A 24,313-nucleotide genomic window follows, 5' to 3' on the forward strand; every position below is an offset into this window, starting at 1 on the left:
TAAAGCTCCATTCTTTACAATGGCTCTCAACTTCAATGCAATTGGTCATAGTTGTGATATTAACTTCAATTCTCTGGCGTACATTTTACGGTTAGTACAAACACATTGTAGTGAATAGTATTATTTAGTAACCTAGGAGTAACGCTATACTTTGTTTATGGCTAGGTTTGTTTTTTTTTTCTTTTTTTTGTCATAAGTATTATATTTATATGTTAGGAATTAACTTGTAGTCCTAATTGTTTCACTTCTCACTTATCACGGTTAAAACAAGTATTACTTTTTTTTCTTTTTTTTTTCTTTCTATAGTCATTATTCTGATTTTGTCACTGTAATTATGAAATTATCAAATGTAGCTTAGCCACTAAGTGAATTTATAACTGAATATTGTTCAATTATGGACCCGAGTGTCTGTCGAACAATAAATTCCATTATTATTATATTATTATTATGATGAATGAGCATATACAGGGTGGTGACTTGCGTAACGCATCATAGGGATTTCAATGTAAAATTCATAACATGCGATTATTGGCTCCCCAAATTATTTTTTCTATTTCGGTGTCACAATGATGATTTTGTACAACTGTTTTCGGCCGAAAAAAGCGGTTTCCCATTATAACAATTTACAATAAATGTTCGAATAAGTCACCATTAACTGCAAGAGAGTAACTAAGTCGATCATAAAATCCATTTCGAACTGCTCCTAGTTGTTAACTGGATATCTTTTTGTTTTAGAAAATTCCATGGCATCGCAGATTATTGAAAAAGATGCGGGTTTTATTTTTCCAATTTTCCGTATTTATATGAAAAAAATTGAAAACTAATACGGTTGATTGGCGTAAAAATTTTTTTCTTCAAAAAACCTTAATACATTTTTACTGTATAATAATTTGGGGAGCCAATAATCGCATGTTATGAATTTTACATTGAAATCCCTATGATGCGTTACGCATCATAGGCATATGCTCATTCATCATAAATCTTTCACAGAAATAATTCTTATCCCTTTCATGAACAAACTGTAAACTAAAAATACCTAAACTCTGGAACGCCGACGCGAACATAAAGTAATCGGTCTTTAAGCTTGAAGGTCACTAAAATAGAACAGTATGTAGGTACCTAGAAAAGGCTAGAAGACACGGATAGGTAAATTTTCGAGAACAGATAATTTGAAGATCAAAACGTGGCTCGTCATCTATTAAAATCTATAAAATTAAGGTTAGATATAATTATAAAATTGGATAAAGGGTTAAAACGTAAGAAATGAATGCACTTCGATACAAATTTTGTACGTACTCAAGTATTTCTTGTTGCTTTCGGTTGCAGTTCTAGAAGCGTACCTAAATATGGAGTTCCTGTTTTGATAGTGTTCAATGTCGCTACACTGGAGAGATTCCGTAGGGGTTGTAATGTAAGAGATAGACCGTCACTTCTACCTGGCACTAGCTGACCCGACGGACCCTCCTTCTTAGCTATGAATACCTATTCAAATCGAACTGGAATAAATAATAACAAAAAATTATTTCGAAAAATTTGCTATGGCTAGTACAGGTACCACCCTCCTCACCTGTGCATTCGCGATTCTGCCCTTTTATGTCTAAGAATATGTGTAGCAAATTTGGTTTAAATTGGTTCAACCGTTTAGCCGGAAAATAGATTTTGACACACGTGACCCAAAATCTCCCCATCTCTCCCCAAAATAATAAAAAATAAACGCACTCACTTCTAGTTGTTTTTTGCGATTCAGAGCTAGCAACGTACCGTTGTTTTTGTTGCACCAAATGCCGTAATTTGAAAGCAATTATTGTATTTTTGAATATGAGTCAAAATTGTATAGAATCTTGCGGATGCGTGAAGTTAGCACGGATGTTTTGTGCCAATCGTTTGTGCTTCGTTTGTGCTCGATTGTTCACGAAAAAGTAAACCAGCACGTCCACCCCTTTTTGAGGTACAGGGTACCAATTTTCCGTGCTAACTTCACACCACTTTTGGAAGAACAAACGAAATGTTTTGTGCCAATCGTTAGTGCTTGATTGTGTACGAAAAAAAATCCAGCACATCCACCCCTTTTTGAGGTACGGGGTATGTACCCCTTTTCCGTGCCAACTTCTTTTTACATTTTATTGTGAAAGGTGTCCATTTTAACATATTCAAAATCCCCTTAATTAAGTCAAAATCCAAGATGGCCGTTGAATTTTGTATTTTTCCCTAAAAAAATTATAACTGAAAATATGTATAAAATACAAAGGTAAATTGCCTCTATTACACACTAGAGAAAACTTAATTACACATTACACTTAAAAGAACAAAAAAAAACATTATTTAAAAATATGGGTCATTTTCCATTCTTGAACAAAAATTAAATTGATTTGCCTGCTTTTCCACAATTCATCATATTCAATCGGCATTAGGACTTGGACATTGGACCACAAGAGAGTAGACCGGAAAGGGAATAGACCGCAGTGGACATTAGGACACAGACATTGGGACGCGGATATTAGGACGCTGGAAGGGAGTTTCATTACTTACGTAGGTACTCCATTTTTAGTTTTTTACAGTGGCTCGATTAGTTGGCGAGAAATGTAGCTTTAAAGTTTCAAAATTTAGAAATGAATAAGCTAACAAATGTATTGCTCTAGATGACTTTCATAGAATAATACAATCTTGATTCAAATATGTTTGAAGACCTCAATAGGCATTGTCGAACATTTGGCGATCATTCTTTTACAAACTTTTGTTGGAACACCTTGTATAAAAGTTAGATATACATTTTCCCTCAATCACATAACTACTAAACAATTAAAAAATTATATTTACCAGTTCAGGACATCTAAACCTTAAGCATTGTTTAACAATGTCCTTAAGTGAGTACCTACAATAAAAAAAATAATTTTTGATTAACAATAATAATTTATTTACAAATGTAAATTAATGTAAATTACATAGGTATTTAGAGCTATCTAATGGCTCATGTTATAGCATTTGCAAACCCTGAAACCGATTTAAACCAGAATTTAGCTTTTATCTATAGTCTGACCTACATATTAACCTATTATGAACAAATTAACATAAATGCAATTAAACTGCACTTTCGCGTATTTTGTAATAAAGGCAAATTTTAGGATAAGTATTACCCACGGTGGTATAGACGTGTTACCCAATTCATTCAATGACAGGTATTATATTTGAGCGACAATTACAGAGATTTTATCAAATTAAGGTAATGCAACAATACATAGTCAAGGTTCATGGAATCTTTAACATATTTCTCAAGGTCTTTGAGATTACACTCATCTCAGTTAAGTGTACCATTAAAATAGGAAGAACAGCAAAATTTAAACCAAAATTAGGTCATAATCTTATACACAAATTTGATCTCGACCTTTACAGTTATTGGAAGTAGAATGATGTACAATTAAGCGTAAAATCCTGGCCGTCCATTGCCTTGAAGTAAGCAAATTAACGAGAAGCTATGATGAGTTGATGACCATTTTTTTTGGAAAGATGTGTCTCTGTACAAACATATTACTGAAACTAGGCCGCATATTTTTTCGATGAAGCTAATTGTGTAAAGGCCAGCCAATCTATTCAATTGAACAGCTTTATCTAATAACCTACAAACAAATTGTAAAATTCATACACCTGCGGATGGTCTAGACTCTGAAAATGGGGTGCACACGATTTTCCTAAAGGAAGTTAATATCATCAGGCAATCTTTATTGTTATGTAATAATTTAATCTTGACAATAACAGCCAAAATTAATCGGTTGATGTTGAACATCGATCACATTACTTACACAAAGCATAGATAATAGTTACGTAAGTATGTCACGCATGCATGTGCAGCGTCCTTGTGCGGCATTCATCCCTAGACATTGAAATTAGGTGTCAGTGGGTGTCCTACAAATTAATTGGACAAATTCAAGGTAATACCCCTCCAAATATTGCTAAAACAATACCATTTTATGTATAAAAACATTCAGTTTAGTATCACATTAATTAGTCTAAAGTTGACAATAAACGCACAATTGTAGCTAAGTTTTTGAGAATGGATAAAGTGTGGTTTATTGTGTTTGTGCTTTTTGTAGTTAGTGTCGTTAGTGTGCCACTAAAGGTAATCTGAAGTGTATGTGGTGAATGCTGCTACTAATCTCAGATTTCGATGCTTTCAGGATACAAACAGAGCTAGGAAAGGAAAAAATTTTTATGATGACAATATTTTACACCCCAGCAGCGATTGCAACTGCGGTAAGTAGTTTTCACAATATTCCCAAACAAACCATTTGTCTATAGTATGTGGAATGAGCGACAGACAGATAAGAGTAGTCGGAGGGAACGTGACAAAGGAAAATGAATTTCCGTGGCTTGCTGGAATGGCGAAAAATGGAGAATTTCACTGTGGAGGAACGCTTATTACAAGAAAACACGTGTTAACCGCTGCTCATTGTGTTGACGGGTATGTACACTCCCTAAACAATTTAAAACTCTTCTCACATTAACTATCTAGAATAAACTATCGTACAATATCAATCGCGTTTGGTGACCACGATCGCAAAGATAAAGAACGGTTTAGTAAGATACAAGTTAGAAAAATCAAAAAAGTGGTTCCGCATAAATTGTTTGACAGATCAACTTACAATAATGATATAGCGATATTGGAACTGGATCATCCATTACATTTCGATTCCAAGATTCAACCAGCGTGTCTCCCTCATTCAGGTAAACTATGGATGTTTGGTTACATTCTAGTAATGATAGTTAAAATAAATTCAGCTGTGACCGATTATTCTGGAAAATGGGCAATCGTAGCAGGTTGGGGTAAAACTGGGGAAAAACAGGAAAGTTCGACTATCCTTAGAAAGGCGATTGTTCCGATATGGCCAAAGAAAGATTGCTACAACTCCGGATATGGTGAGGAGCGACTATCGGAGAACATGTTCTGTGCCGGGTTTGAAGAAGGGAAGATTGACGCTTGTCAGGTATGTACATTTTGGATCACAAACAGTTTGTAACATAAATAATTTGGCAGGGAGACAGTGGTGGCCCTCTTCACGTCAAGAATCCTAACGGCATTATGGATGTAGTTGGTACGACTCTTTGTGTAATATATTGCATTATTGTATTTTATTCACGAAATTGCAGGTATTGTATCATGGGGACGAGGCTGTGGAAGAGCCACACTGCCCGGTATATACACTAAAATCATAAACTACTTAGATTGGATTTTGGAAGGTTTAAATGGTGAATGCTTATGCCCTCCACCTCCAACGTCCAACCAAAATTTACGGCGAGCGTAAACTTGAACACCTACGCAACAAAATTTGTTGATACTAGTCACTAGATATTTAATTTAAGTAAGTTGTGCCTCACGACTTTACTTCATGAAGTGCCATTTCTTAAAAGTATTTTATTAGTTCTATGATGATCTCAATTAGGCTAGAAAGAATATTAATCTAATCAGCACGTGCCATTTTGAAAAGGATCTATCCGATTTTACTGTTTCGATTGATGACAAGTAAATACTATAACCAAAGTGAATAGAATTTGTCTGTTTTATTCAATTTCTCCTAATTTGTTGCCGCAGATATTCTATTTATTTCACGTCCAAAAATGCTTATTGGGGCCAGTGCCGGTTAGGCACGATTTGCACGTGCATAGGGGCGTCGACCATTTAAGGGGGCCAGGTCCACCACCTGGTACCGATTCAAATTTTAGATTACGTACGTTATGAGTACTACGCACACTTTGAACGCAATTACTATTCACTGCTGTTGGATTTGGATAGAATGGATGGGATGGGATGTACAGTACGTTGAAACTTGAGAACGACTTCTTAAGAAATTCTCTCAACAGTGTTAGGCTTAATGGCCTTCGTGAACCCAGTTCATTCAGTTGTCATCTGGAACGCGAACAGCCTATACTATAAGCACGATGAACTGCATAAGGTGTTATTTAACCAAGAACATTGACGTCAGATTAATCTAAGAAACCTACCACTTCGCTGAAATTAATCTCAAAATTCCCGGTTATGCTCTGTTAAGTGCAGAAACGATCGCCCAAATAGTAGGGGAGGTGGCACGGTTACTGACATTCACCGAAACATTAACCATACTTAACTCGATTCCAACTAGGTTCGGCATATCGAAACCACCCTGGTTATCGATAAAACGTCAGATGTGTTACTGAAGATAGTATCGACCTGTAAACCACCATAAACTCCGCAACGAGCACGAATTGGATGCGTTATTTAACGATGGAGTACCTACATTCATTGGAGGAGACTTTAATGCGAAACACCCTTCATGGTAGTCGGACAACAAATCCGTAAGGCTGTACCACTTTGCCAAATGAATTCTCCAAGTTTTGTAAATGGCGATCGGAAAACTCCTTGAAGATTATTAACGAAAACATTCTTTTGGCGTATTTTAGTGAACGATCTAAGCAGGGAAAACCGTCTTGTTTGTGGACCTACTACTCCATGCCATTGTTTAAGTATTTAAACAATGTCCATGCTTAGATCCATGCTGCGTGTGCGAGAGAACCTAAGACATTTCAAGCTATTATTTATACACATTATTATTAGAATTTGGACAATAATAAGACGTTCTTTTTTGATTATAGTTATGGGCAATTGAAAACGTTTTTAAAAATAAGAATCAGGGATTTAAGCCCAAGAAGTCTAAGATTCGCCATTCACTGTCTGAGGGAAATCTGAAAAGTACCAAGATGTATTTCAAAATGTTGTTTCACACACAATTGCTACGACAGTATGGATCTGTATCACAACCTACAAAATGAATTAAGTTAAGTATCGTGAAAGAAGACCATTTTAAGAAATATAACGTGGTTACCACCTATGAAATGTCATCTCGTTCCTTCTGTAGGTTTTGACTGATTACACGATTGACAGTCAAGCCAAGCAAACAAGTCCATCAAGACGGCGGTGGTTTGGTGTCGCTGTATTTTAGAAGTACAGTCTGTGGCAATAGTGTTTGGCGGTAAATTTAAACTTGTTGTATTTTTCATTTTTTATGCGGCGACGTTTGGAAACTGGAGAAAGAAATTTATTGCAAGAATTACAAACCAAAACAACAAAATAGTTATTACTAATGACCTAGCAGTGTGTATTTAAAACTAATTAAACAGTATCCTCTTCACTGATTTTAGAACCTTATTCTGATGTACCAGTGCTCAACGTGAAATATAAACTTTCTACAGCTTCATCTAACAATCCTTGGCGTTGCCACATTTCTTCTTCCAATCTCTTAACGTGGTTCATCTCGTCTCCCGACATACTTTTCTATTTGATGATGAGATACTATGTGCATTTTCAATTCATTTCAATTTACTTCCTCCTGCTTCAGTCAGTTTTATATAAACCTCTCGCCAGGAAAGAACACTTGATCCCGGTCTACAATCTATGTTTTTCTAAAGATGTGAGCGACTTCCAGGATAGTATCGTGACAATGTTGAACAAAAAGACTTTTCTTTCAACATTGGCACGATCCTATTCCGGAAGTCGCTCGCATCTTAAGAAAAACATATGGATTGTAGATCGACACAAGGTGTGCTGTGACCGGCAATCTTTCCTGGCGAGAGTTATACATCAGTTTCATCTTCTGCTAGCAAGCACTCCACATAATGGATGGATGTAGGTTTCGTCTAAAAATGTCATCGGTTTCTTGTTTTTCCCTAAAAAATCGTTTTCTTTCATTCTTCGTTCCATTCATAATTTTCGCTTATTGTGATGACATTTGTTGTATTTACAGCCGCTTCTTAGTGTAACTTTACCTCCACTGTAGCCAGTTTTCTCCTTCATTTTACTAACTAAATTATTGATCTTCGGGACTATGTTATGGGTCATGTAAATTTCATTCTTCATGACACCTAAATCAGAATTATCCAATGTTATTTTGTAGGAAGTCCCACTTCGTCGCTTATTTGAAGGAAATTTCCATATCCTATCATCGGCAAGTTTGGCTTCGATCTATCGGATAACAATAAGTATCTATTTAGTTCAGAGGAATATTAATGAAATGCACATTACCTAATCTTGGTCATGAATTTTGTTGATTTGCGTCGCAGGGGCAGCTAGCCCTGTACCCTTTCCCAAAGGAAATATCTACACACCGGCAACTATCTCTTTGTGTAACCCTTTTGATAACATTCCTGACTTCGGAATGCACAGGTTTGTTTCTCTTTTCTTTCCGTACGGATAAAATTGGTGCACAAGCGGATTTTATAAACATATAATCTATAAATGTGTCACTGTCACATTTTTTACGGACTGTACATGTCTGCGATGTACGTATTGGCTTAACGTTTTCCCGCCACGAATTCTTTTTAATTAGTTCGCATATTTTCCCAGGAACTTGTTTGCTTGATGGAGCTGTAGTATTTTAACCATCATGTAAATTATCAATAAAAAATAAATAAAGTTTATTGTTAGCCACATCTGCGTTTTATCCAACGACAAACACGCTGCTTATTTACAAGACCGTGGGCAAAGCGCCAATGCGATAAGCGATACAGCCCTTCCAGATAGTGCAAAATCGGTTACTATATAATGTTTATTTATTTATTTATTGTCCCTCTTTTGTTCTGGACCTTTAACAGGCTTGCGCCCAATTACAAAGTGACCCGAATAATGCGTTTTCCCCTGAAGAAGGTCTTAAATTGTTCTATTCTACTCCGGTATTTACCTTACAAATTAGAGAAACTGCAGGAAAACCAAATTCGGAGTCACAGCGAAGTTTCTTGAAACCGCCGCGTGCCACCCGAACCCAGAAGTCGCGAGAACTTGGGACCAAAATCCGGCACCGTCCTCTGCCCCTTGCGATGAAGATATAGAGGGTCGAAGACCCGTGGTATTAAATTATCTGATGAAGACAAGTTTGTTTTCATTCAACGTTCGGTAACATCAGACGTCTTTAAACTCGCTATTCTTGCTCTTATTTTAATTACAATTTGTTTATTTATTTTGCCTTTATTTTTGAGTGGGCGGGGTTTCAGCCAAGACTGTTCTACCAACCCAACCCACTATACATTTACCAATATCCTTCCCCGAACCCGGACAGTCCAGCTTCTACTGACGCCACATGAGCCGGCAATGACCCGCTTTATTTCCCCATCCTGAATGTACCCACGTAGTGCAGAATAAATATTAATTTATTCTATTTACTGAAATTATCTGAAATAAAGTTGCATTTCTGACCGCGCTTGTTACTTTATATTGCCAAAACCCTTTTAAATAAATGAAATAATTAATTTCCTTACAATGCTAAAACACACATTCACTCACCCAAAGTTGTTGCGTATCTATGATAAAATTATGCATTTTTTTTCTATTTTTAAGTTTAAAGTCGCGTCGGTTTCTAAGACCATTTGCGACCAATGTTAGGTTAAATCTTTTCAAACAATTCAATAATTCTTAAATAATTTGTTACATCTAGTAGTCTGTTGTTTTTTGTTAGTACTGTTAGGTCGTTTATAGCACAAGTATTTCTGTGTAGTACATATTTTGGACAGGTTATTAGTATATGTCGAACCGTTTCGCGTACGCCGCACGCACTACACAATGGTTGTTCTGCCTTTGTTATGTAATGTTCGTGTGTGTATCTCGTATGGCCTATCCGGAGTCTATTTAATTTTACTTGGTGGATTCGAGATTTCGGCTGTGGGAAGTGGTGAGCGCGAATTGGATGGATTTCTCTGAGGTCTGATTTCGATTGGTTCCATTTGGTTTGCAAATGTCCATGAATCGGTCTTTATTTGGGTTTTGTCTTGTATACTCTCTTCTATGGTGATTTTTGTTGATAATGGTGAGTTTAGTGCTTCTTTTGCTGCTCGATCTGCTTGTTCGTTTCCCGTTATTCCTACGTGCGATGGCGTGAACATGAAGGATACTTCTATTCCTTTTAACTTTAAGATGTGCAGTTGTGCTCTATATCGTAACACATTGGGGTTGGTGGGTAGACGTGCCGGAGGATGTGTGTACTGTTTAGAGAGTCTGTGCAGATAAGATATCGTCTTCTGTTTGGGATGGTCGCTATGTAGATAAGTGCCTCTTTGATGGCTACCATTTCTGCTACGCAGATGCTTGTCTCTGGTTGTATTTTGTACAAGCGTTCTTGTTGATTGTGGATGAAAGCTGCCGACACTTGATCTTTTAGTTTGGACGCGTCCGTATATATTTTTTCAAAGTTTTTGTAGTTCTCTAGTATACTGTTAAATGTTTGTTTTATTATTTGGGGATTGTCACTTTTTTGTGTGTATGCTCTTAGATGAGTGTTTATTTGTGGTAGTTCCATTGTCCATGGCGCTATTTTGTGTCGTGTAGGTGTGCTGATTTTCGGTAATGTGTAGTTTAAGTAGGAGGATATATTTTGGAGATGGATGTGTAGATGACTGTATGGGGTTAAGCAGGTGGTTTTGAACAGGATTAGACTGTACAAATTTCTGTGCATACGGAACGGAATCCCGAATCATTGTTATAGTATAAATGTTATCTTCATTACTGTTGACGTAGCAAGTTATTAAATAATATGGTAATTCTAAAGTATTTGTTACATTCAGGTGAAAAATACATTTAGTGGCCTCTTTTTTAAACACACTGAAAAACGGTCATACTGTTTCTCTAAACGCTATTGAACAGGTATTTGCCAAAACAACGGCGATCTGCAAGTAAAGAATTTCCATTATTGCGTTAGTATTGTAACGGAAACGCTCCAGACATGACGTCGCCTTTGGCGCTCTGGAATTTTCTACGCGCGCGATAGTGGGATTTGTATAGGAATATTCGAGACTATCCAGTAATTACGCGAGTGTTCTGGACTTACATTGCTTGCGTGTATAAATGATTGCGGACCGAACATCGCAGTAAGTTTTACTACCGAACGAGATCGAGTACCGACGAAACATTGAGCGCGAAAATCTGATATAAATTGCGAAGTGTGTAATATAAATAGTCGATATAAATTGTACAGTTTTTATAGTGTTTTAGTTTTGTTTAATAAACATTGATATAAATCGAACCTGAATTTATAAATCACGTTACAGTATTTTATTGTGTCGGTCCTTCTAGAGCAGTATTGTGGCGCCATCAAGTCGAAAACATTCGTTCCCTGAAATATGATGATATTGATAAATGTATAACGTATTTTCAGAACTTAGTAAACTGTAAACAACTTTTTCCCTACGTTCAAATATATGCAGTAAATCGGAATTTCAAATTTACCTGATTAGTAAAAATTTTGAACAGCTTGGTATTTCATGAAGGGTACGATTTTTCATTCGGGTATAGTGGAGATGAGGGAGGTTAAAAAAAATTGAATTCAAAAGTACTGTTAAACACGAGTATGTCTCCTTCGACGATCAGTAAGTCTATTAAAAATTGTTCGATGCGCCTCATATATTTTACTGTATTATTTTGTACTCGATACCGATTCCACTATAAAGTTCTGAGAGCAGTACGGACCCCAATTTGCACATAATAAATTTAATTCTACATTAGCCAATATTATAAAGGTCATATGAGCCATCACGCAACTACGCTCTATGCCCGCATAATTAAAAAAAATATCAAAAGACAATTTTACACACTTTGATTCGTTCTGTAATTAAAAACACGGAAAAACTCCAAATACGGTCACCTACATTTCTCTCTCTCAACTTAAAAATTGCATATTTACGGCAAATAATGTTAATTATACAATGACCGCATTTCTTTAATTTGATTCTGCGAAGGAAAGGTTGATTTGCAAAAATTAGGTGCAATAGATTTTTTCTGTGTTAATTTCGTGCATTTGATTGTACGACTAATATCGTTAAAGTAAGCGTGCCCAATGAGCGTAAAAAATTAAAACCAAACCGTTTAAAAATCAAAATCGTTGCTAAAAGGAAATAGTCGTTTTCTCTTTGATGTCAATCAAACAAGTTTACTATGTCCGCGCGTGAAGGTATTTATTACTAAAATACCCACTATAACAATTGCTTTCTTCAATGATTCGGTCTATTAAGTAGCATTTACAACAGATGGGATCTACACAAAGAGTTTTCTTGGAATGTTTACATTAAGGTGCAGTTTCTCAGTCAGTAGGTAGGTACCTATGTACCTAGGCTAAATAGGTACCTTGTATTGTGCAATAATTCATTCGTATACTTACAAGACGCATAAACGAAATATTAAATCGAGAGCACATTGACTACATGTGGATAGTATGGGTGAAGGCTATTTGAATTTTAATGCTATATACACCATATATAGACGTATAAGAAGTAAAAACGTCCTTTCCCCACTTTTACCATAACTTTCTTCTATCTAAAGTGAAAGAAGAAGCAGTAAGTTCATAGACGGTGAAAGCACCGGTGTGCCAAGTAATAAGATTGTTTACCTGCTTGTTTTTAGTTACTGATGTAGTATGGTTCTCTTTTGTTTAGTTTAAGTGCCTACAGTCTTGCGGACTATAGTGTGATAAAAATGCCATTACCTTATTTTAATTTATTTAATTTATTTTGCATTATTGTTTGCTGCGTTCTATTCTTTTCGTCGCCAATACATTGTAGTCAAGTAAGTATAATTGTTTAAACGAACTGTACAGGTGCGTCTTCACTTGGAAGCCGGAGAAAGTAAAAGTATGTCAAGATCAATGGGTTAGGTACTATGAAGTTACGTAATTTGTGTGTCTGTGGTTTTGTATTACAATATTTGTGTGATGGAAACAATCTACTATTGCACAAGTTCAAGATCAAATTCACAAGTGACAATGATGGAGATGTCAACATCTATGGCTAATCGACGATAGCTCATGGATATATCTAAAATGATTGTATAGCCTAATGCACAATCGCACAATGTAAAATCATTTGGACTTTATCGTCTTTATTGCACACATAAAAACCTGTGCCAATTAGGCCCGGTTGTATAATGTTAGTTTAAACTTCAGTTTATAGTTGAATTGTGGGTTAAAGGATTTGATTAGCTAATATTTCACAAGTTGGTCAATCGTATTTCTCAAATCTGTCGGTTAAACCAAACTGAAGTTCAACCGGACATTGTACAACCGGGCCTTAATCCTGATACAGTGCGATCAATATTGAGTTGCTGCGCCGCTTCAAGAAATTATGACGTTAGTAATCATTTGCCGCAACAAGCGTGGTGCACCAATACTAAAACATAACCTTAAACTTCAAACCAAAGTAAACTTTTAACGTTTAACCATATTTAATCTAAATGAACGATTTGAGCACCTTGTGAATGTCCAAATTATGTGAAACTACACAAATAGCAAATTACTACAAAAATTGAAACGATTTTATTTCTTTTACAACTCGTTAATATTGAAGTAATTGCGTAAATTACATGCACACTATAACAACTGTTCGAAGTGCTCGCCACCATTATTAAGACAGGGATTCACTCTTTTCTTCATGTTTTCCAAGACGGAATGTAACTACTGTTGCGTCATGTTTCAAACGGCAGCTTTCCTGTTCGTAATTTGGCAATAGTGTGTAAGCGATTCCGAATACGTTGCAATCTCGTAAATTTGCATTAAACCAATTGCATGCATATAATTTAGACGGCTTTGTAAATCTGAACGATGAGTTCTTGTAACACGGTTACTTTAAACGATAGAAGTACAATTTTCTCCAGACAGTAGTGTGACACGTTCCGTATGAGATACCCGTTTGTCGTAGCGGCTTTTTCGGACTTTGATGAAGAGGTTTTTCGAAACTCCTGTATACACAAACGTATCGAGTACTCTCAAACTCAATTTTCGTCTAGATTACGGAAACAGGACTGCAAATGCATCTTATTCTCTTCTAAAGTAAAAGGCATGTCAGAGTAAACCTATTACCTTTTACACGCTACAACTAAAAAAAACGTTTGTTTATAATTTATTAGTAATTTACCCACCTTGTAAATATTCAAAAGAATCTGGTAGTCTTTAAAAACGCCGTTTTGAAAAGATGAAGGTAATAAAAATTATAGGTTATGTTTTGTATTGGTGCACATATACCTGGTTGCGGCAAATGATTACTAATGTGATATTTTATAAGAGCGGCGCAGCATATGATTATTGATCTCCCTGTATAATATTATAATGAACAAAAAAGATATACATAAATTTGTTTTTTTACTTAAATTTAAGCCGCTAATACTTTATGGCTATGTGATAAAATTCCACAAACTAATGGTACGTGTTTGCTTTCGTAGCCGAGCTCAGAATGCGGGCTCTGCTGTTACGTTCGACATTTGTATCTCACCCGCTTGAAACCGGCGAGTCCTTTATATTTTCTACATAGGCCACCTCTCTGTAGCGACGGTTTCAGAACTTGCAACATGGTTGAGCCTGCGTTTTGTTCCAAGTTCGCGGCGGTTATCGCTCTTATCTCCCGACATACTTTCATTCACGTTTGCTGTGAAGTGGTATATGTGTAAATGTCTCTATGTTGAATCAAATCCAAACTTAAAAAATAATTTTAAAAATTGCAAAAACCCAAATAATTCAATTACGCCAGTGATCAGGTATTAGAGGCTTGGTAGTAGTAGAACAAATGATGAGGCGCTCTAGATGAATGTAGAGGTTATATTTTCCAAAAGCACCTTCAACATTCAGAGAGCATTCTCAAAGTTTGACGTAATTTTACTTTGCAAATTGCCCGAGCGACCTCCGTTTATCCTAACAATTAATACGCCCACTAAACTAAGCTTGAGTAGAGTTACTCTCCGAGAAAAAATTATTTGGCATTATTTGTTTGTAGTCGAGATATTCTCCATCGATGGTTGTATCCTCTTGTGCCCGACATGGGAATTTCCAGTCAGCAACGGAGTTACATTCACTTGCAAAACAACGTGTATCGCAGCAAGGACGTACATTTAACACAGTAAGTGGTTGTGTTTAGTTTGTCACTAAAGCTACTTAAATTTCCAGAAGCAATAGCTTAATTGAGGACGTAATAATTGGTGGAGGCAGTTCTGTTGGTGACAAAACGAGAATATCAAGATCGATTATCGGAGAATCCGTTAAAATTGGGGATAATGTTATAATTGAGGACTCGTTTGTATTTTCTAATACTGTGATCGGTGATAATTCTGTTATTCAGCATAGTATAATAGGACAGAAGTGTGTTCTTGAAACAGGTTGTATAGTTACAAAGGCGAGTGTAATAGGGAAAGGAGTTGTTTTACCTGAAAATTCTATCATTGAAAACTATTTGATTCGATCACACTCATCTAAAACAGGTAGGTGATTTATATGTGCTTATTTACTTTTCTCCCATCTCTATAACACTTCCAACTGTTAGATGTTCTGCTGTTCACACATTATTTTTTTTACTCATGCTTATAAGGGAGACTGGTTCCGACACTAACCTTCTTAAAACGTGAGCTGAATAAGAAATATGAATAAGAGATTGCAATGCTTTTTGAAGCGTTTAACAAAGCTTCTCAGCAAGCGCCCTCTGGGACAAACTTCGTTAATTATATATTAAGGATAGTAAATTAGCGGCGTTAGGCGGATCCAACAGATAAAATTTAACTCATTCTATATCAAGGTCGAGTAAAGCAAGGAAAATTTCAATCTCTTCTTATTTCATAAGAAATTCTATGCTTTAGTGACATTGGAGTATGTGTACTACAGACCTAAAAACTGTCCTATCATTTATCTACATGGAAATCATTCTGAGTATTTTCAGTACAGTTCTCTAGAACGAATGGCATAATTATATCATGTACCAAAGTACCATTCAGTAAGAATCGATCTTCTTGCATTCATAACACCAAAATGGAATTTTTAGGTTGATTTCTTAAAGCATTTCGAACTTTTTTGTTACGGATAATTTTTGTGCATGAAAAAATTTTTTGGACCATGGGAAAACATTTCGGCAGTTGGCAAAGGTCAAATTCTGGCATTTAGCTGGCGTGCAAGGTCAAATTTCGGCAGTTAACCCTGAAGTGCTGGGTCATATTTCTGTAGGCCTGCTTGGGGTATTTCGGTAGTTGGCCCACCATCTTGGTTGCTGGACGGCTGGGCCCACCATCTTGTATGCTGGACCCGACCCTTTGGCGCCATCGTTGATTGGTGGAAATATCTTTTTTATTGGCTTTGGGATTCAAAATCAGGATACCTGAATTAGTAGGGTAGGGCGTAACCAGTTACGCTACAGAGCCTTAATAAGTGCATTTATTTCTATAAATAGAATCGCGAATTGCAGCGGAATGTGATACTTTAACGTCTTTATTGCCGTTTTAATATTTATCATCCAGTGCGCCAATTAAAAAAATGGAAGGCGTTTCCAGATTTCCACAAGAATTTTGTGCCAAGAATAGACTTCCAATGGTATGATGGAATGTGCCTAACAGCTCATACAAGTATATATACTTTAAAAACTTATCTTAATTGGAAATCACCTCCGCCTTGTGACTAAATGACCTCCGCCCCAGGTCCTCTGAATCATGGTACAATTGCATCCCCATACACTGCCCGAAAACGTCACTGCATAAGAATCACACACATTCAGCATTTTGGTTGTACTCGGCATGACTGCGACAAGACTGACTGGTCTGCTACAATGGGGTGGGGGTTTACAGTATAGTTGAATTCCGTAGTTCTAATTTAATAAGCGTATACCTGAAACCATAAAACAATTTTCTGGACCGTAAAAGTTTAATTTAAAAATAGTGGCTGAGTAGAAAAAAAACAATAAACATGTGCGGTATTAGAAGTTTATTCAAAACGAGATGATTGTGGCGAGCGCTATGACGTAATAATCCCGACCAATCTGCTGCTAGTACCATTTCGCACAATTTGTTCAAAGTTCAAAGGTTGCCAGGTGTTCAAAGTCCAAAGGTTGGTTGCGGGCAAAGTCCAAATCAAATGTTGTTTATCAAGGTGAGGATCATATTCAGGTGTGAGATTAATGTCAAGTTAAAAGTTTCTTCATATGGAATCCCATTAAAAGATTGTGCTGTATACTGAAATAAAAAGAGTAATTTTCAACATAGTTCAAAAATGGTAATTTTAACGCTTCTAAAAAAATTAATTACGTTTTAAAGATTTATTGCGAATATACAACCGTTACCTAAAAGTATTCACACTCCCATTAATAATTTAAATCTGAAAAATTGCATACGAACATAGTTTTTTATAATCTATCCTCGAATCTATCGAAAGAAAATATTATCATGATCGTTTCACTTCCGGCTATACCGGATGTGTTATTTTAAATAGAACATCTTGTATTTTGTTGGATTTTTGAGATTACATGAAAATCTACGTCGCTTGATACCACATTTCGCTATACCCGGCATCAAAGGTTTTCAAGTTATTCAAGATTTTTCAAACTTTTTGACATTTGACTGCTTTTCTTCAGTACCCTGTATCTGTGACTGTTAATTTCAAAAACTCTTCCAAAATCAACAATACTGACTTGATGCTACATATTTAAATTTTGATTTAGAGCTAGCACCGGCTCATTCTAGCCATGATGCTTATAGGTATGTCTTTGAACATTTTGGAAGACAAGTGGATCGGTCTACAGATGCGCAGTATTGGTCTTCTAGATCTCCAGATATAACGCTAGAATGCTACTCAATACAGTAATACGGTAAAGTAGCAATGAGAAAGAGTTTGCTATTTTTTTGTATCTGTTCAAATAACTTCAGAAGAAATAAAAACGAAATGGGTAAATTTCGGTTGTTCTGGCATATCTTCGGAAGTAATCTGAATTTTCTGGTTTTGTTGAAAGCATGATAATAATTCTTTAATTGTGTATCTTGACCATCGTACAATTTAACTTCTACGTTTTGTGGTTTCCGAAGTAAAAGGGAAAATCGAAAATTTTTTAAAAAACTGCAACCTCTGATGACGTCCGAATTTTCGTATTGGTATATTATTGGGCTCCAAAATACGCAAATTTGCCCCAATTTAAACTACACTGCATCTCTTCAAATAACCAGATGCCCTGATTCCCATGTTGGTGCTCGAAAAACGGACAGCCTGTATACTTCATAGGCTGTTGAATTTCGGGCTTATTGTATAACTGGAAATTTAGGGAAGATAAAATTATAACCACCATCAGTATTGAACTATTTCGTGTTGTATAATAAAGAAAGAATGAGATTGAGGAGTTGGTCAGGTAATAAACTCACGATTAGAACTGCTACAATTTCACTTCCTTTTACCGAATATTTATTAATAAAATGACTGACGGAGAACAAGGAAGCTGCAACCATCGAAAATGTACATCAAGATGCCAAATACTTGATAAATCGGTTGTATGAGAAAGTCTCTTACATTGGAATGCGTGTAGAAAAAATTCTGCATTACAATCCTTCAATTATTGTTAGTGGTGTAATGGTATAGCCTCAGTCTGTATAATAGTTATTTATGTATTAAGGGCATAATAGTGATGTTTATATTGTCGAGGGCGACAAGTTAAAAAGCTCGAGGGCCTGAGAGCTTTTTAGTCGCCCCGAGAGTATAAACATCAGTTTATGCCCGTGGTACATACACAATTTTATGTTTTACAAATAGTTTTCTTCGTCAAAATTCGTTTACAAAATAATTCATTATGTTTGATCGAGTATGCGAGGTTCGAATTTGTTAATGTGATTGAAACCATCCAAACGTCAAACGTAATTTTAAATAATTCAATTCATCGTGAATGAGCAAGAAGTTCCAGAAACTATACGAAATAAGGGCAATCTTGTGATTTAGTAGGTATTGACAATTAATAATTGACGTTTCTAATTTTCAATGACCTGCAAATATTTGTTTGTTTTGTCATTAAGTATAAATGAATTACTATGGTGATCTTTAATGCCCTAGGGCATAAACACTTTATGCCCGCGTATCACAGATATAAAATGTGCTATGATAGGTTAGTAAGACATAAAAAAATTTCTAAATTTTCTACGTACTTTATATGAAAGAATTTGTTCACTACCTCTGCGTGGATTTTGACTGGTTACTAACCGTTGGACCTTGATGGGCGAGGTGCGTTTGGACTTTGAACGGTGAGTAATGGACTTGGACCAGTAACCAACCTTTGGACTTTACACCAACATTTGTACTTCCAAGAACGGTGAAAATAACGGTTAAGATTTTCGTAAATGATACCCTACATGTCCTTTGTGCATATAAATCGAATTACCTATCAACAATTCACCTTTTTGCGATAACCCTGTACAACATGTTGAGTAATTTATAGAGGGGGTATTGTTTCAAAAAAATGTAACTTCTTCGCCTTTGTATTTACATTCATATAGGTAATAAATATTAAATACTGTATGAGCTGTTATTTTCGTCACCGGAAGTCTATTTATAGCACAAAGAAAATTCTGGTAGAAATCTAGAAACATAATTTGGTATAGGTGTAGGGGACTTTCATTTTTTTTCAATTGATGCACTGGATGCAAACTATTACACATTCCACTATAATTCGCGATTCTAATTATAAAATTCTTACAAATAAATGCAGTTTTGTACAGTTTGCGAAAAGACCAAAGTTCAAAGTACAAGTCTTTTTTTTACTTTAATCTCTAATTGTAAAATTGTTAGTCTTGTAGCTCAACTGGTTACGCGCTAGTCATCTATTTTAGGTATTGTGGGTTCGAATCTCAAAGGCAATAAAAATTTTTTTCAGCAATCACCATCGGCGCCAAAGTGACGGGCCCAGCATCCAAGATGGTGGATCCAGCAACCAAGACAGTAGGCCGAAATACCTCTGGCGGACCAACTGCCGAATCACTTCCCGTGGGCCACTACCGGAATAGAACGCCGGGCCAACTGCCGAAATCTCGCATCCTTACCCAACTGCCGAAATTTCGGACCCCAAGTCATCAGCCGAAATATGGTCTTGCACCCCCAGGCCACTTACCAACATTTGGCCCATTGCCAAAATTTGACCAGGGACAATTGCTAAAGTGTGACCCCGGCCAACTGCCAAAACCCATCAGGCTCAAGTGACTCCATACCATACCCACTTAAAATTGTCACTATTGGCATAGGTGTTTTATCCAAAACCTACAGCAAGCCAAAATGTTTTTTTCTCCTCGTATTTCAAGATCTTAAATGGGATTTTTAATTTGCCTCGGTCCATTATTCAATTTTGGCATTCGTTTTCCTTGCATTTGCTTCTCCCACAGAACCCTGCTAGTGAAGTTGAAGAATATGAGATTAGTACTGCTACTTTTTCATTCACTGTTTTGTTTCACAATCTAAAACTGGAGTCATTGTCTTAAATGTATACTTAGGTACTTCACTTGCTTTTATTTGCCATTATTATTTTTAAGTTGGTCGCAAAGAACTTAAACAGCCTGTAGATGAATTTACAATATCTTGTACTTTTAGGAGTGGCAAGCAATAAGTTAGCTAAAAATGCTTATCACATAAAGCCAGAGGAAAGCGTTGAATCAGATGCTGAAGACGACGGTTTGCATAGAAAACTTTCGAGGTTATATATGCCCGATGAGACCGAGCCGTCAGATGATGAGAGTGTTAAGTCATCTGAAAGTGAAGATAATTTGTCGTATACAATCTCACCTGTCCCAGATGATACAAATTGTAAGTCCATAAAGTGCCTGTTGTTTTAATTGGGTATGGGGTAGAATTGACTATATTTTAACTATTGCTCTTACGCTTGCAAAGTTTGAGATGCACGGGTTGGGAGTAAGAGGTGCTTAACAATGCTTTTACCTTATAAATCAAAATTTAGTGCTTACGCTTAATAATATTTTCAATCTTTGTTTCAGTATTCTTAACCGAAGTTGTCGACAGCCTTACCAGAGGTTTTGAAGATAAATTACAGTGCGATAATTTAATACTAGAAATAAATTCATCCCGATATGCTTATAACGTTTCAGTTAAGGAGGTGAATTTCTTTTCGATCATTTTGAATTTATGTTCAAAATCTTGCTCTAAGTCATTGATCGATTACAAAACCCTTTGTTTGTAGGTAAATTTCAACGTTATAAAAGCTATATTGATGTTACCTTTTCAATTATATCTTGGACAACCTTATTTGCCTTCATTACGGCCATTGTTGGATTACTTCTCACCGATCCTGAAGAATTATATTCGTAACATTTCCGCCATGGTTGATTGTCTTCAAGCAATTGAGGTAAGCCTTTTTGTTTCATGTTAATCAATGTTCCTTAATCATGAATTTGAAATTAATTCATTTCGTGCCACTTTTTAGGATGTAGCTGCTAATAACAATGAACTAAACGAGTGTGTTTCTGCTGTGTTAAATTGGTTGTACAATAAGGACCACCTTTCCGAGGATGTAATTTTGAATTGGTTCTCTGGAATTGACAAAAACACAAGATTTTATGCTCGAGTTGAACCTTTTACTAATTGGTTACAACAAGCAGAAGAGGCTTCTTCAAGTGAAGAAGATTGATATGTTGATTTTGTCAAATAAAAAGATTTAATTGCTATTCATTCATTGTGAGGTATTCTACCCTGTATATACTCTTTGAGCACAGTCCACCTCACTACATTCCAGAGAGGGTCGCCATTAGAAATCTTCGACATTGCACTGACCTGTGGTGTATCAGTTTGATGTAGCGACCCAAGCCTCAATCCATCAGGAATACAAGTAGTTCTTCATGACAAGAATCGTCCAACTGTATGGATTCGACTAGGGTCTCTGGTTCGAATCCGGATTCGGACATGGATATTTGTAAATGTATAGTGAGATGGGTTGGTAAAGCAGCCTTGGCTGAAACCCTGCCCATTTAAAGATAAAGCCTGGTGGTGTTGCTCAAAGTACAATCTATTATATCTCATAATATAGCACATTTAAAAACTTTTGACTCTTTCATGTTTTAAAAGGTGCTGTTTAAGATAGCTTTTACTTTTTGTCCCAAAATCACAATTTGCACATCTAAAATCCTTAGTAGTTTTATGTTTTAAAAGATGTCGTCTGAAGTAACGTTTAACATTTGTCCGATAATCACAACTAACACACTTAAAATCCTCAGAAACTTTATGTATTAAAAGATGTCGTTTGAAGCTGCTTTTAACATTTGTCCCATATTCGCACTCAGCACATTTAAAATCTTTGGAAATTTTATGTTTCAAAAGGTGTTGGTTAAAGTTATATTTCTTGTTTGTCTCATAATCACAATTACCGCATTTTAAATTCGTAGAAACTTTATGGGTTAGAAGATGTTGGTTAAAGATATATTTCGTGTTTGTCTCATAATCACAATCGGCACATTTAAAATCCTTCAAAACTTTATGTTTCAAAAGATGTTGTTTGAGGTTGTGTTTATCATTTGTGCCATAATCACAAGTATCACATTTGAAATCCTTAGCAATTTTATGCGTTAAAAGATGCCGTTTGAAGAGGTGTTTATTATTTGTCCCATAATCACAAGTAGCACATTTCAAATCCTTAGAAGCTTTATGTGTTAAAAGATGTTGCTTGAAGATGAGTTTATCATTTGCTCCATAATCACAATTGGCACACTTAAAATCCTTAGAAATTTTATGTCTTAAAAGATGTCGTTTGTAGTTACGTTTTACATTGGTCCCATAATCACAATTAGCACATTTAAAATCCTTAGAGAGTTTATGTTTTAAAACATGTTGTTTGAAGTTACGCTTAACATTTGTCCCATAATCACAATCAGCACATTTGAAATCTGTACAAATTTTATGTTTTAAAAGGTGTTGGTTAAAGTTAAATTTCTTGTTTGTCTCATAATCACAATTAACACATTTCAAATCCTTAGAAACTTTATGTGTTAAAAGATGTTCTTTGAAGACGTGTTTACGATTTGTCCCATAACCACAATCACCACATTTAAAATCTTTAGAAACTTTATGTACTAGTAGATGTTGTTTGTAGACACATTTGTCATTTGTGCCATAATCACAATCGGCACATTTAAAATCCTTACAGACTTTATGATTTAAGAGATGTCGTTTCAAGAGGTGTTTGTTATTTGTCCCATAATCGCAAGTAGCACAATTAAAACTCTTAGAAGCTTTATGTGTTAATAGGTGTTGGTTAAAGTTACACTTCTTGTGTGTCTCATAACCACAATCTGCACATTTAAAATATTTAGGCGCTGTTTTACAATGAGTCAAAAGGTGAAAGTTAGAATGTTGTTGTTCTTCATCATAAAGAGATTTAGAACACGCTGTACTAATGGCAATTTCGTCCTTTATTGTCACCAAAACTTCGTTGCTTACTGAAACATGTCCTTGAAGAGAGGAATGGATTTCTTCTTCTTGTTTTGGTTCGATTTTAATGAGTAGTGTGTCATTATCACCATCCATACCTAACAACAAAGTTATAAATAAAAATGGATTACAAATCTGTTTTTGTTTATCAAAAATCTATTTTACCATTCAACAATACAGGCTGAAATCCCAGGGCAACCAGACATTAATTGTTGAGTATTGGGAATTTATTTGGGAATATAAGAGCATTGTTTATAAATAAACAATGATAAGAGTTGCAGTACCTTAAGACCATTGCAGTCACGTAAGTTCGTGTTGCAATTGCATACACATTCAAACACAGCCATCGTAATTATAGATGGCTGTGGTTATAATAGGTTGCTATGTTATACAGTGCGTTTATCTTAAACTGGAACATACGATTTTGCGTGCAATGTTATTTTCCTATGTTCCATTAAAAAAAAAACGCGTCGACATATAGGAGCAGCACAAATGCGTAGTAGGTGTAATGTACAACTGTCACTTCAAATCTACCGCCCTACAGATAAACTTCAAAAATGCTGTCTAAAGAGATGAAAATTGAAATTATAAACTTATACAAAGGTCCACAACAGTGTAAAGCCCGCTTGACATGGAGCAATAAAAATTGCAATTGCATGCAAGTTGCAAGAAAAATTGCGAAAGGCATGCGCAGTTCAAAGCCAGCTGATCAATTGCTGCAAGAGACTTGCATGCAATTTTTATAGGACAGGTGCTATTTTTCTTGCATGAATCGTGCAATTCTAGGGACAAATCTAGTTGTTTTTGTGTCACCAACCTAGTAAAATACAGCGGCGGCAACTATGATGCTGAGAGACGCACTCATTACTTGTTTTTATTAATCTTATTTATTCTTCTAATTTTCACGTTTCTTCAAGCAATCAAAATTTAATTTTCATTTGAGGTTAACTACTTTGTTGACAAATCCATATGTTTCTTCTGTTGGCAGACATGTGGCAATTGAAATAGAATTGCACCATGTCAAATACCATGCAATGCTTATTGCATGCAAGGATTTGACCTTGCAATTTCTTTCTGCAAGTTCTTGCGCGTTGTATTGCTCCATGTCAAGCGGC

The 24,313-nt window shown here is 35.8% G+C and overlaps 2 protein-coding genes and 1 long non-coding RNA gene across 4 annotated transcripts; 2 read left to right on the top strand and 1 right to left on the bottom strand.

Moving 5' to 3' along the window:
• The first annotated feature begins 3,210 nt into the window (after positions 1 to 3,210).
• LOC116164307 (vitamin K-dependent protein C-like) lies at positions 3,211 to 5,614 on the top strand. Of its 2 annotated transcripts, none has more exons than XM_031478458.1 (7): positions 3,211 to 4,114; positions 4,173 to 4,248; positions 4,294 to 4,456; positions 4,508 to 4,719; positions 4,774 to 4,979; positions 5,030 to 5,087; positions 5,143 to 5,614. In XM_031478458.1, exons 1-7 carry the CDS (start codon positions 4,049 to 4,051, stop codon positions 5,295 to 5,297), a joined length of 936 nt encoding a protein of 311 aa, XP_031334318.1. In that variant the 5' UTR covers positions 3,211 to 4,048; the 3' UTR covers positions 5,298 to 5,614. The 2 variants fall into 2 exon arrangements, with proteins under 2 accessions (XP_031334318.1, XP_031334319.1); XM_031478459.1 differs by having other exon boundaries at positions 3,211 to 3,926; positions 5,143 to 5,613.
• Positions 5,615 to 14,196: 8,582 nt separating this feature from the next.
• LOC116164195 lies at positions 14,197 to 14,623 on the bottom strand. The gene is made up of 2 exons (XR_004143836.1): positions 14,516 to 14,623; positions 14,197 to 14,467 (listed from the first exon to the last, which is right to left on the bottom strand). It is a non-coding gene; the product is annotated as an uncharacterized LOC116164195 (long non-coding RNA).
• Positions 14,624 to 14,668: 45 nt separating this feature from the next.
• LOC116164194 (translation initiation factor eIF-2B subunit epsilon-like) lies at positions 14,669 to 21,446 on the top strand. The gene is made up of 6 exons (XM_031478334.1): positions 14,669 to 14,886; positions 14,934 to 15,244; positions 20,355 to 20,567; positions 20,756 to 20,874; positions 20,959 to 21,123; positions 21,202 to 21,446. The coding sequence occupies exons 1-6, from the start codon at positions 14,807 to 14,809 to the stop codon at positions 21,403 to 21,405; spliced, it is 1,092 nt and encodes a 363-aa protein (XP_031334194.1). The 5' UTR covers positions 14,669 to 14,806; the 3' UTR covers positions 21,406 to 21,446.
• Positions 21,447 to 24,313: the final 2,867 nt, after the last annotated feature.

The sequence above is a fragment of the Photinus pyralis genome, unplaced genomic scaffold (assembly GCF_008802855.1).
Source record: "Photinus pyralis isolate 1611_PpyrPB1 unplaced genomic scaffold, Ppyr1.3 Ppyr1.4_LG2, whole genome shotgun sequence".
Taxonomy (NCBI): domain Eukaryota; kingdom Metazoa; phylum Arthropoda; class Insecta; order Coleoptera; family Lampyridae; genus Photinus; species Photinus pyralis.

What these genes read in the sequence shown, in the direction of transcription:
- LOC116164307 (XM_031478458.1), top strand. Translation starts at nt 4,049, where the DNA reads ATGGATAAAGTGTGGTTTATTGTGTTTGTGCTTTTTGTAGTTAGTGTC. An exon ending in AGCGTGTCTCCCTCATTCAG is followed by an intron (nt 4,720 to 4,773) that starts GTAAACTATGGA and finishes AAATAAATTCAG; the next exon opens with CTGTGACCGATTATTCTGGA. An exon ending in GGAAGATTGACGCTTGTCAG is followed by an intron (nt 4,980 to 5,029) that starts GTATGTACATTT and finishes ATAATTTGGCAG; the next exon opens with GGAGACAGTGGTGGCCCTCT.
- LOC116164194 (XM_031478334.1), top strand. Translation starts at nt 14,807, where the DNA reads ATGGGAATTTCCAGTCAGCAACGGAGTTACATTCACTTGCAAAACAAC. An exon ending in ATCACACTCATCTAAAACAG is followed by an intron (nt 15,245 to 20,354) that starts GTAGGTGATTTA and finishes TTGTACTTTTAG; the next exon opens with GAGTGGCAAGCAATAAGTTA. An exon ending in TGTCCCAGATGATACAAATT is followed by an intron (nt 20,568 to 20,755) that starts GTAAGTCCATAA and finishes TCTTTGTTTCAG; the next exon opens with TATTCTTAACCGAAGTTGTC.